General features: G+C 39.1%; 1 protein-coding gene and 1 pseudogene across 2 annotated transcripts in view; both read left to right on the top strand.

Annotated features, from left to right (window-relative positions):
- The window catches only part of LOC136878697 (uncharacterized), a 238,800-nt gene extending 226,034 nt beyond the window's left edge, over positions 1 to 12,766 (top strand). For both annotated transcript variants that reach the window (XM_067152122.2, XM_067152121.2), the window contains 2 exons: positions 418 to 609; positions 7,074 to 12,766. In XM_067152122.2, the coding sequence (XP_067008223.2) occupies positions 418 to 609; positions 7,074 to 11,170 (4,289 nt within the window). In that variant the 3' untranslated portion in view covers positions 11,171 to 12,766. The remainder of the gene's footprint in view (positions 1 to 417; positions 610 to 7,073) is intronic.
- On the top strand, positions 11,404 to 11,545 carry LOC136879423 (U1 spliceosomal RNA; annotated as a pseudogene).
- Positions 12,767 to 14,214: the final 1,448 nt, after the last annotated feature.

The raw sequence follows: 14,214 nt of genomic DNA, 5'->3' as shown, positions 1-14,214 counted from the left end.
TATATTAAATAAAAAGGTTGCCACTAGCCTAACTGAACTGCATGTAAAGGTAATTGCTCTTTAAAATTGAACCATTGATGTTCATCAGTCAGAAGCTGTCTATACAAGTTCAAGGTCCATTTTAAAGAATATGATAATTTTTCCCAAAGATAATGCATCAACTTTTTAAAATCAACAAGATTCATTTTAACAATCATATATTGTCAATTTTAACAAGGGCAGAAGCAAGAAGATTATATGACAGACACTTTACTGAGTGTTTTTAAAATAATGTTCTCACCCACTCATGATACTCATAATTTTATTCATTCACTGATAGATGTTTGATGTTTGATGTTTGATGAGTTTCTGTTTAAATGTGTGTCATTTTCATTCCATTCACTGCCACTTTCACTCACCGTATTGTTTAACTTTCAGAATGCGAGCATAACGGGCGAGTGTACCAGAACGGAGAACGTCTTGAGAATCCTGAAAACCCTTGCAACGTTTGCTACTGCCGAGGTGGGGAGGTGTCCTGCACTGCTCTTGAATGTTATCGACGAGATGACTGCGAGCCTCAGTATGTGCCAGGCCGTTGCTGCCCCAGATATGATCACTGCCCACCCCTTGGTAAGTAAACCGTCCCACGTAATGCCTGTTGTACACCATCAATTTTTTCTCTCAATTCATTACTTCACAAAAAAAAAAAAATTGTCAAAGATATTTCAACATTGCTGAAGGTTTGACAAGATTTGCAAAAAATAAGGTTTGATAGCACTTTGTTTTAACATAGAGGAAAGCCAAACAGCAGTTGTGGTTCTTGGACTAGTAGCAGGACATATTCTTAAAGAGAAGAGAAACTTGCAATAAAGCATAGTTTACATGGGGAAGATATTAATGTGGTTATATTCAACATAATTTTTGCCATGTATTTACTGCAATAACACCATTTGCAGAGGTTATCTAATATTGCATTTACTCACATTAATTAAATGAGAGCAATGCAACAGAAATTCATGTCTTATTACACAAAAACATTGTCATAAATCAAACATATTTACTTATAAGTAGGGCTCGGATTTTTAGGTTTTAACCTATTTTCTTCCTTGCTACTTAATTCACAAATTTCAATATATTTGTTTGTTTCACACTTCCTGGAGCAGAATATGTGAATTTCATTGCACCTAAAAGAAAACCTAAATGAGGGGTTGTCACCTAAAATAACCTAAATAGCTGTTTTACCTTCCTCAAATAAAGAATGTTGTTTCCGCATTGAAATGCATTGTAAAATTATTTCCACCACGATTACAAGCAGCAGGACGGAGATAGTTCAGGTTACTACCTTAAATGCAGTATGCCCCATGCTTCCTACTACACATGTGACATCTGGTGGCTCCTTGATGCACCTGATAGGTCAGGAGGAACGTAAACCGTTTCGCCTCCAGTCGTCCACAGAAAGTACAGCCGGCAGAGTGTGTGGTGAATGGTTCGTGCAATATTTTCTAACCGTAATTGTTGTATAGTGAAACAATGCCTAAATCGCACTTATTGAGAAAATGGATTGCTACAGATGGACACTTCAATACGGATGGTTAAGTAGTCTTCTGCCAGGCATGCTCTAAAGAAGTAAGTTTCCTGTAACTGACCTAAAACCTGTATTGCAATACCCTAGCTCGCTTACTGAAGAGTACTTAGAATTTGAATTCTTCATTTCAGGTTAAATGTGAGTAAAAATCCTATCTTGAGCAGCATAAATCTGCAGCTGCTCACATGGCTATTGTAGCGAGGAGAAATAAGCAACAGTAAGCAAACGTTTATTTCTTCCACACTTGGCAGGCCTGAAGATAAGTTTAACTTTTGCCTATGTCAGGCGTTGCTGTCTGCAAACGTCCCATGGAACAGGCTAAGTAACCTGACCATGAAAACATTCTTGGGAGACATCAGTGGCTGCAGTATATCTAATGAATCCACTTTAAGGAAGAACATCCTGTTTACCAGAAGACATTACATGAAATAAGAGAAGATATAGTCGATCACTATATTTGGTGTTCTGTTGATGAAACATCTGACAGTTGCAGTTGCTTCATTGCGAATGTGGTAGTAGGTAAGCTGGATCAAAATGAATTGGGTAAACCTCATCTAATTCTTTGTAAATAAATAGAAGAAACTAACAACAGCACAATAGCCTGCACAGTGAGGGATGCCTTACGCATATTGTGGGCAGCAGAAAATCAAGATAGTAAGTTTCTTTTGTTAGTGACAGACAGTGTTGCCTACATGTTGAAGACAGGGCAGGTTCTACAGTTCTTCTACCCAAGCATGCTACACGTTACGTGCTTGGCCCACAGCCTGCACCAACTTGCGGAGGAGATTAGAAGCAACTTCAGTGACGTGAACAGCGTGGTTTCTTCAGTGAAGAAAGTTTTCCTAAAAGACCCAATATGTATACAGTTGTTCAAAGAGAAACTACGAGCAACACCTCTTCCACCTGGGCCGATACTTACTACCCGCTGGGAAACTTGGGTGTCTGCTGCTATTTACTATGCTGAGCTCCTAGAAGGAATTAAAAATCTCATCAATGACTTGGATGAAACAAAAGCTTCCTGCATTGCCAAGGCCAAGAAATTGCTCGAGTGCCCGACCCTCGTCGCTTCCCTAGCATATATTAAGACCTTTTTCTTTTATACCAGAAGCTATTCTCCAGTTGGAAAGTGCAACCTTGCCACTCAAAGATTCCATGGATATCATTGGCAACGTTTCCAGAAGAGAAATACCTGGGCCATTGGGAGTGGCACGTTCTTTGAAGCTGCAGAAGATTCTTCAGCGCAATCCTGGTTTTGAAGATATGAAAGTCATCAATTCAGTATTACAGAGAGAAAAGTATTCAGGAAAATTACCCCTATGACCTGCTGAAATAAATTTTACAGAACTAAGAAAACAGAAAATTATTGCTGCCTGTATTTATTCTGGAGGCAAAGCCTAAAATAACCTATTTTAAGAATACAAGAAACCTAAAGTGAAGGTTTATGCCACCTAAAAATCAGGGCCCTACTTATAAGTTACCATATGGTAATAAACATAAAAAGCTGTCCACTTTCTAGGAAATATTTCTCTTGTAATCTCCTTGTATGCTGCCATTTTATTCAGTTTATTGTGGTACTGTACTCTACGGAGTCCACTAAATATAGGCAGGAATGTTCCTCAAACTTACAGTAGCAATTAATATAGACACAACATCCCTTGGTCATGAAGACAAAGCCATTTTTGTTGTTTTGATTTCTGGCAATCCCAGCATGCTTAGCAGCCTAGTGCCCACCATTAATACTCATATCCCATTGGTCAATTCTGTCCAAGACTTAGCAATTCTTTGATCAAATTCTAATTGACTTTCAAGACTACTGCACGGGGAAGTGTGGGCAGAGCAAGAGTATCTAATGTTCACGTTTATAAGCAATGGAAAGGAACGGAACAAACAATTGTCCAATCACGATTTATATAGAGAGATAGGATCATGAAAAGGAAAACTTAACTAGGATAAATATAATGGTAGGTGAGTGTGGCAAGAGGGAGTAATAGAAAGAGGAGACATGAACAAACATGAAAAGACAAAGGGACAAGGGGAATCTCTTCACCATCGAGCACTGACATCTGAAAATAAATTAGCTTTCTCCTCATCAATTCCTTCTCAGTCCCCCATCGAGCTCACTCCTGTTTCCCAGCTTCATCTGGCGACCAGGCGTCAACACTCATTGAGGGATCATCTGGACGGACTTTGTTTACGAAGCCAACTTCCTTGGCCTGTGTGTCTCTGTACTGTTGAAAAAAGTAGCCTAATCTTTTGAATCCAATTATATTTCTGCTTTCATTTCTCTACAGGTCCAATTCAACATCAGGCAGTTGTGGGAAAACACACATACATATGAATGCTTATTTTGTACAATAAAAATTTGAAAGTAAATCTGTAGAAAATTTTATATCGTTTATCAGTCGACTACAGGAAAAAGATTTCTACCACGTGATCCCACCTAGCTGTCTTTCATTTTCTTGTCTTCTTGGGTATCAATGACACGTAGCTTCCCACTGATATAACACAAACCCATCACAATAAATGAATATTGAGTTTTCACAACTACATTGCACTGGTGTATTAGGTAGTGTTCAGTAAACATCGAAGAGATCTTCAGTACAGAACAAAAATGGCCAACCAGACACCAGTGGGATCCAAACCCAGAATTACTACTGTCACACAATTGCTCATAAATATTGTCTCGATGCATGTTTCTATGTTTGTGCAAAACAACACTGTAAACACCATTCTTTCTTCTCTCCTCAGTCTGGAGGACAGGTTTTTTTTTTTTTTCATGAATGATAGCCTGGTTTTTTTTTGACAATGCCTTTGATGACTTCTTTTCATAAAAGCTTGTTTCCCAAGAGCTTTCCTTGCTACCACATTCTTTTCACACCGGTCTGTCTGATGTTATTTAACTTCCAAGGTAAGAGGAAGATTCAACTTGTTCAAGTAACTTGTGCATTTTGATCTCGATTTCTTGTACATTCCATCACCTTCTGTTTTTTCTCTTCATCTTCATGTTGCTCTTTTACTTTCAGCTTACTTTTAGTTTTTCTCAAGCCTCTTACAGTTTTGTCTCGCTAGCAGTCAGAGCAATGTCATCCGCATATCTAATCAAATTGAAAAGTTTTCCATTGCTGGTTTGTCTCATTAAATTCCTTCATAGTCCCTTCAATACAAGGACTGAATAAGACTGGCGAGCATCCACATCCTCATCTTGCACCCTTTCTGCTCTGATGTGGCACTTGTTCTTCTCCTACAAGTGCAGTTTAGTTTTTGTATAAATGATATATTCTTCTGTCTCTGTAATTCATTTTCACGTTTCTTAGAGCTTGAAACACAAGATCCCAGTTCAAATCATCAAAAGCTTCCTTTACATCTATGAACTGTTTTATGTACAGGTGTTTTTCAGTTAACAGACAAAGGCTTAATATGGCTTCTGCTTCTCTTCCTTTTCTGAAACTAAGCTGATCATCTGGATTGCATTCTTTCTTTCTTTTTTTATCCTATGGCATATTATTCTTTCAAGGATCTTTGGCGCATGTAATACGATTCTCAGGGTCCTATGGTCTTCACATTTCTGTGCACCTTTCGTTTTGGGAATGATTCTTTTAGCGACTTTTCAAATTCTTCACATAAAATTTTGGGTCCCAGCCAGGTCAGGGATTTTTCTCTCGACCTGAGGGCTGGTTCGAGGTCCGCTCAGCCTACGTGATTAGAATTGAGGAGCTATCCGACGGTGAGATGGCAGCCCCAGTCTCGAAAGCCCAGAATAACAGCCAAGAGGATGTGTCGTGCTGACCACACGACCCCTCGTAATCTGCAGGCCTTCAGGCTGAGCAGCAGTCGCTGGGCAGGCCAAGGTCCTTTCAAGGGCGTTAAGTGCTGTGGGGTTTTTGATTTGGTTTTAGTTGGTAAACTGTCAACCTTTGCATCTCTTGATGTAGATGTTGATTCCCATAGGGAATCAGAAATAATTGTTCCGAATGAGTAAATTTATAATACCAATATAAATGGTCCATTATTGGACATTATAAATTTTCCAGCTAATTCATATAAATATAAAACTTACAGTTTTGTAGCTTCTTTTTCAGTTTTGATGTATATAACCCCCCCCTCCAGACCGCTACAACTCCACAAACCTGGGTACTTTTTGTTGTCTGTACTCCCCCACCACCACTTCTAATACCCAATCGCCGCTACTGGTGGAGAAATGGCGTGAAATGACATTAGTGGATGAATAACCTTGAGCAGAGGTTTTAAAAGTAGGAAAGGTCATAATATGAAGATAAAGTTGGAATTTAAGAGGACAGATTGGGGTAAATATTCATTTAGAGGAGTAACAGGATCGGAATAGATCAATGAAATCAAAATCAAAATCACTTTATTTGCAAATGAGATGTCTACCTCGGTGGCAAATGGTACACTAAAATACATTATAAATTTGTTATTGTCAAGCACTAAATTTTAAATTAACAAGAGAAGGCATTTTCCTGGAATACAATATTATACAATTTAAACTAACAACTTTTTTCTATTAAATAAGCAGCTCATCCTTAATAAAGTTATAATGTTTACAAAATTCTACTTATAATATCTCCTGTACTTACAAACATAGTCAACTCATATACAGTATGTGGAATTAGGTACTTCAAATAATACTATACACTGGTACAAGATTAAAATTTACATTGCATTTATTTATTTATTTATTTATTTATTTATTTATTTATTTATTTATTTATTTATTTATTTATTTATTTACTCATTTTAGAACCTAAGCAGCATAACAACCTGCTGTGTCTTAACCAGAGCCCCTTTTGCCACCGCTTTTCAGAGTTCCTGAAAGGCCTTCACAGCTACCGTTGCGGTCCAAGGGCCCTCGAAGTCCCCATTGTACTTCACCCCTACAGGCAGTCCCCTACTTTGGCTGTCCAGTCTCCATAGACCAAGGGATGGAATTAATGTATTCACACACATTTTTTATTCACAATAACCTGCACTGATCGAATGCCCTCTAACATTTCATTTATTTTCTCTGTTGTTGTTTATTCTCTTCTTGAATATCTGTACAGATTTTGGAAAAAGGTCAAACATTACCCCTGGTAAACTGTTCCACTCCTTCACGCCCTTCCCAATGAATGAAAATTTACCCCAATCGCTTCTGCTAAAAAATTATTTCTAATTTTATACTTGTGGTCAGTCCTGCTGATATAATTATTTTCCAACTGAAGCCTCTCACGGATTTCTCCCCAAGCTTTTTCTCCTGTATAGGCTCTATATAATCCTATAAGTCTAGTTTTCTCCCTCCTCTTACTTTAAGTTTCCCACCCAAGTTCTTCTAACATTTCTGATAGATTATCAAGGGGATTAGTCTGAAAGTTCTTTGAAAAAGTTTTAAAAAACTAGGTAAACAATTGATAGGGACTGACTGACTGACTGACTGACTGACTGGACTGGACTGACCTGACCGGACTGGACTGACCTGACTGAAGAATAATTTAGTTCTTTTCTTGTTTTACAGATCAACCCCGATTTGAGAAAACACGGCCACAGTTTATTCGCACTGATTTCAACAGAGATGCTACTGCTTCCGTCGACCCTACTGTGCAGCAACGCAACGGTCTCTTTGACTTGGATAACGAGGCTTCTGAAGACGTCACAGCTACAGCAGTCACTACAGCTACCCTGGAGCGGCACACGAACTCAACGTCAGCTGAAGGCAGTCAAGGGCTGACTACAGTCAAACTGCAAACTACTGATGATTCCCCTGTTTTCAACGATGATCATCATGACATTAGTGTAAAACAGAACATTGGGGATGAAGTACAGTTCACAGCAGATAATTCTGAAACTCTACGCTCAGAATCTCGAATTGTACCAGTAGTTCCCAAGCTAATCCCAGTTACACAGCAACCAGCAGAAGACAAAGTTCCTTCGACCACTTCATCATTTAGCAGGGAAGAAGGTAGTGGAACGACATCTCTTAATTTGAATGACGGTGCTGTATCAAGTTCAACAGAAGGTCTTGAGGCTGGATCTGAAACCAAGCTGGATTTGGATGTTTCCAGTGGTGATGGAGAAGGTAGTGGCACGCAAGAACTTGAACAGCGAACAGAAAGCAACCTCCACTCAACTTCAGGTAATGATAATCCTCATGTTCACATTATTTCAGGAACATCTGAATCTGTAGAGTCAAATGAGGTCGTTACTGACCCAACAACTGTAGATTATTCAAGAACCATTACAAAGAAAGAATCCACAAAAGAAGACGAACAATTCACAACAGTAACAGAGATTTCTAGAACTTCACCTCCTGAAGACATAAAAACTGAGAGTTTTCTTGTAAATGAAAAATCGAACATAGGAGAAACAAGTGTCAGTGGAGAAGTTGAAACTGTGACAAAGCAAAACAGTGCACATCAGACTAATCCTTCGGAATATTTTACGACTACTGGTGAAGACGTCACTGATTCTAATGAAGTAATTGATAATGGGAAAGCTACACAACATCTTGATGTCAAACTAAGAATATCATCTGATGAACTAACCTCAGAATCTGAGGAATCCAAAGAAAAGAAAACAAATAGCTCAGAGGAGGGTAGTATCACAATTACTGATCAGGACATCATTGAATCAAAAACAAACCCTACAGAAGCATCCTTGACAACATTACCTGAAGCTCCTGTAAATTCTAATGAATTAAAGAGAGTCAACATTATATCCAGCAGCATTGGTGTTAGGGTTTATAATGCAGAAAAGGACCCCATAAACGATGACACTCAACAACAAACAGCTACCGAGTCTTTCATCAACTTAGAAAATGAATTGCCAGGCTTGCCAATTGGTTCAGTTCTTATGAATAATGAGATGGATGTTGTACTAGCAACAACAGAAGTAGCTCAGCCTACTAACAATGAAGAGATTAGCACCACTTTTAGCCTGTTACAAGCAGATGCTCAAAAATTAACACCCGCTGAAATAGCAACAGAAGAATCTTCAACAGAACACATTCCAAGAGCAACAGGAGTTCAACAGTTATCTCTAAATGAGGAAGCAGTTGCAGCTGGCAGTGATATATCTCAAAAGTTGGTATTTGGAAGTGGAACTGAACATACAGGGGACCCAACTGAAATAACAATGCTAGAGCAGGATCAGAACTCGAGCGATACCCCAACAGCTGTGCCAGTTTTAATAAAATTAGCTTCACTGTTGACTAGTCAGTCAGTTGATGAAGCAACAGTTCTTCAATCAACAGACAAAACTGATAGGATTCTACCCACAACAACAGAAATTACTTTACAAGAAGAAACGACTGTGAACCAAGAACAAATCAAATCTGAGGACAATCAGAAATCAGCGATTTCCGGTGATGAAGATTTAACTACTCTGCCATCAGAGCTAGATGAGATCACTGCTGTTACAGAGAGCTTTAAGTCAGCAGATACAGGAAAGTCCACAGCTACTCCAAACTTAGAAGAATCAACAACAGTTCTTCCAGAAACTGTAGGTAATACAGATCAGATTGAAATCTCCCACTCACAACTGGCAGAAATTAAAGTTAGAAAAGCTGTTGATAGTTTTAACACAGAGGAATCTACAACTACTTTTACAGAAGCACCCAAGCTGGGTAGAACAGTAGTAGATGAATTCTCCACACTGTCTCCAGGGCATGAGTTCAAAGAATCAGAAGAAGCAACTACTGAACATTCCTTCATTGAAAGTACAACTGATAATATGGAAGCTTTCATTCGGTTAGCTTCTAATCCATCAAATATCCATGTAGACACAGCCAGTTCAGAGGTTATCGGGACTACAAGATCTCAAGATGTGACAGAATCAAATGACAAGGCTATGCTGAGGGATGCTCCATTTGTCCAATTGAAGTCTGCAACGGAACAATCTGCTGAAGTTGAAACTACCACTTCCCAAGGTGATCAAGAATTGTCGAATACAAATAATGACAATATTAGGACTGAAATATATCAACAAGATGCAACAGAAGCATTGGGATCTCATGATGCTGTTACAGAATTACCAGCAGTAGAACAACGTTCAGGACTTAAAAATGAACCAAGTGAGAGTTCACTAAATGATTCTTCTAGTACTGCTGAAATATTTGATTTTTCTACTACATCAGAAAGCATAACGCAGCATGACAATGCAGAAGGGACAACAAGTGTTCCAGATGTAACTACGCTCTTAGGAGCGGGATCTTCAAATCTTGGAGAGAAGGTCGCAGTTAAACTGTTGGAGGAACACAAGGCAGAGGCTTCAGTTTCTGAAGAAATATCAGATCAGCCAAACTTCGACAATCAAGACCTAAAACAGGCAGGAGAATCTTCTACTGCCTTAGATGGACTCACAACAAAACTGCCAAATGAGGATGAATTTTCAACGGAAGGAGCTGCTTCACACTCAGTTGAAACTTTCACTTTGTTATCAGAACAGTCTGAACAGAAGAAGAAAAACATTCATGAATCTGAACCACCTAAATTAATTACAATATCATCAGGAGAATCATTTACTACCCTTCAGTCATCTTCAGAAGTAGATATAGGGGAATCTACAACACAATACTCTGCTGAAGAAACAACACTGAAAGGAGTACATGTCACTACTCCTCAGTCTTCTGGCACAGCAAACATAAAGAGAGAGATTCCTGCATCAGAACAACATACATCTAACGAACCTGAACAAGGTACAGAAGACCCAACAACAAGTAAAATATTATCAGACGATTCCCTTCTTCACCAAAGAGCATCTGACTTCTCCAGCACAGAGGAAGTTGAATCATTCGAAGGGACAACAACTGAAATTTCAAAATTCAACTTGAATAATTCAGAGACACATGAAAAGGTTGAGCTTGCCTCTTTGAAGCAAGAAGAGACTTATACCTCCACTCCTGAAGCATCTACAATGCAAGGAAATTCCTTTGCAGAAGACTCTACTCACCAATACGCAGAGTCCAGTACGAATTTATACATAGAAGATGTTACAAAGCTTTTCCATGAATCAGGGGAAAAGAAAGAAGTACTAGCTCCAGTAGCCCTAGAGAGCAATCAAACTGACACAGAAATTGAATCAACAACTTTGCCACGAGAGTGGTTGAAAAGTGACAATAGCTCTGAAATAACTGAAACCCCTAATCGTACCTCTGAAACAGTAACAGACGCAGAAGCTAAGGAAAACCCAACTCTTGTTACTGAAATTTCCCTTCAGGGTGATATTCAGGAATCTGTCGACACTGAAGAAACAACAGTTGCCACAAGACCAACAGCTGTTCATGAAGATAAATCAGTAGGTACAAATAGTTCAATTGAGAGCAGTTCTACTACCATTAACAGAAATATCACTAATACAGGAACAGACGAGAGTAACAATGTCGCAAAACCTGAGCATGTAGCAAAAGCTCGTTCTGTGGATAATTTCGACATTAACTTGGGGAACGATAATGGTTTCATTAGACCTGAGGAAAGTGGACCTAATGACGAGTTTCATTCCAGCCTCATTGGGCACGATCTTAGAGATCCAGAAAATTTCCGTATGATTGAAGACTTTTTCACGAGGCTCTTCCATCGTCAAGACGCTGACCGAGAAGATGATGCTGCTGTAATCTAATGATTGTCACAGTGCCAGACTATGTAAATTATATCATCATCACATCTCATTGAGAGCATCGAGTGGACTTTTTATTTTCATACAAAACTAACATTTCATAAACTCTACATATCAAAGACTAACAATCCACTCTACAGTATTAAAAGGCATCATTCCACAACAGCTGCAGAAAAGCATTATATTATGAAGGGAGTTCAATATGTAATGTACCACATTTATTTTCTAAATGCAGATTGGTTACCTGACGTAGGGGTTACCATGATCAACAAGGCGGTTCCCCCAGGGTGAGGCCCTTGCATTGCACTTAACTTGGGTTGACCCCTGCGAATACCCCAAATGTGGGTATCTCGGGCGTAATTTTTGGAGGATTCAAATACACCATATTACTCCCCAGTCCTTTTGCTGCAATATCCTATTTTTCAACATAATCTCCGTTCAATGCTGCGGCCTTACACCACCGTAATGTGAGGGGCTGTGTGCCTGCATAGCTCCACTTGACTGGTCAATGTCGGAGACAACGTTGTGTTGCATCGATAGCTTCCCCGTCATCCACGTAGTGCTTCCTGTGAAGTGCATCCTTCATTAGGCCAAATAGATGGAAGTCAGAAGGTTGTAGGGTGGATGCGGAAGAATTTTCCACTGAAGTTTTGTGAGCTCCTGTCAGATGTGCAGACTTGTGTGAGGACTTGTGTTGTCGTGAAGAAGGCTCACCATGCTTTTGACCACTGCCAGGTCTCCGTAGACATTCTGCAAGCGCCTTTGAATATCTGTATGCCCTGGTTTTCCACCAAAAGAAACTCAATAACTGCTCTCTGTGTGGTACGCACCTCCATTACAGATGCCATTTTGAAGGCTAGTTATAGCGCTACTACCTATCAGAAATTAATTAAACTGTACGAGATGAAGTGGAAAGATTTAAAGATGTCCCAAACAAATATCCAATCTTTTAAAACTGAAATTGGCCAATAAATGTGTTGCTTTATATATTGAACGCCCCTCATACATTACTATTATTTTTGAATGTGAAGTGATTTTTAAAATAATGTTACACCTTTCCGAGTGTGAAAGTGTCGATGTAGCGGTGAATGTCTGATGTGCAAGTAAGAGTGTAGGACTCGTCTCTTCGTGTTGTTGGAATGTTCCAAAAAAAGAACTGTGGACTGTGCCTCAGTCTGAGGAATCTATGTTGTGTTAAAAAGAGTGTGTGAACGTCTTGTTCCGGGAGACACACCTTTCCCCGAACAAGACGCCACAACAAATATCCGTCCAGGTGAAGGAAAACTTGGGCTGTGTTATTTATGTTCCCGTGATGTCCCCTCTCCCTTCTTCCAAGATGTGCTAAGACTGTCTTTAAGCCTTTAAAACTTTATAAAGAGCAGTTAAGTCCAAGACTATATTATACATGTACCTTTACTGTTGTTTTCTTAGTTCCCTTCTTTGTATTTTATTGTATTGCTCCATTACCCCTACATGGAGGGGTATTGAGAGACTGACTTTGAAGGCTTTAAAAACATTCCTCTATGCGTTATTATTGAGACGTATGACAAAAATGATGCTTCCGATTCAATTTTGAATAAAGGTTTTGTAATACGTCAATTTGTAGTTTTTTATTACTTTATCCTGAAACACCCCCACATCTAGGGCCTGATTAAAGGTTGGGATCACCCTGGACTCGTAGCACTACTCACTCTCTTTGCATAATAGTTGAAAAATGAATCTAGGTTTGGAGTTTTTCTGACTAAAGAACTCTCATGTCTCTGCAGGTGAGACCTAGTGTTGCCAGTGCACTAGGTGTGTCTTCTGATATGGGCTAGAGCAATTTTGTTACTTTCATTGATTTGTCTCAGACTTATTCTTGGCTTTGACAAAATGAAAGTGACTTAGTTACGAGTGTAGCTAGTATAAATTCCTTATGCAGCCAGTCTGTGTTATGACTGGTCTGAAAAATGTTGCTCATAGGGTCAGCTGGTGCATGTATTTCAGGGGGCTTGGCAGACTGATATGTAATAGCAACTTCTAGCTCAGTGAGGAAAGCAGCAGGAAACTACCTCCTTCCTCATTTCCCTAGTACACCTCTTCAGTGACACCTTTGGGCTGAAGACTGAACATATACACGCAGTAGCGGCAATTGGGAATTAGAAGTGGGGGAGGGGGCAAAAAAATATACAGACAACAGAAAGAGGGATGTAGGGGATGTAGCAGGGGGAGGGGGGTTATACACATCAAAACTGAACAAAAAAGCTAGAAAATGATAAGTTTTGATGCTCTTTGAGCGAATTTCGACAGAGAGGTAAAGACAGTTTACTAACTTAAGTGCGGCAATAATAGTTTTTTGAGATTTTGATTCAATACTATACAATAAAACTTTCACCAAAGAAATAATATTACACACATTACAATTAAATAGAAGTACAATGTGATTATACAATTAAAAAATCATTTAGTATTTGAGCACACTCTAAGAAACTAACAGACAATATTAAAGAGACTGCCAGACTGACGAATGCACGTGGCAAGCAGGTGAATCATACCTCAGTGTCCACGGCATTGGCAAAAAATATATCCCTGTCACCCTTCCTCACAGCATTTGCGAAGTCTCCACTACTTGCTGTGGTGCTATACAAATCGGTTAGCCGCGATAAACAACATTTTGTGCGTATTTTTTATAATAATTTTGTTAATAATTAAAAATCTGCACAAATTGCTTTTTTAATAATTCCTATAATTCCTAGTTTCAGTCAGCTAAAATGTAATAAAAATGTAATGTTTCCTCTACAAAGTGGGGGGAGCGACTGCCCCCCTTGCCCCCCCCCCCCCCCCCGCCACTACTGTATACACGTACAAAGAACTCTTACGGTCAACTTTCTTCTTCATACGTTTATGAAATTCAGTTCTACTCAGCTTTTCAGAAATGATCTGGCAATCTTTCTCACTCAATTTGTTTTCACATCCACGTTTAGTAACTTTTTCTACCACTTGTAATTCTCTATCCCTGTCTAGAAAGCCAAGAATAATGGCCGAGAGGATCAGTCATATTGGCCGCA

This window comes from Anabrus simplex, chromosome 8 (assembly GCF_040414725.1).
Source record: "Anabrus simplex isolate iqAnaSimp1 chromosome 8, ASM4041472v1, whole genome shotgun sequence".
NCBI classification, from domain to species: domain Eukaryota; kingdom Metazoa; phylum Arthropoda; class Insecta; order Orthoptera; family Tettigoniidae; genus Anabrus; species Anabrus simplex.
The sequence above is the reverse complement of the archived record's forward strand: the minus strand, read 5'-3'. Positions and strand labels throughout refer to the sequence as shown.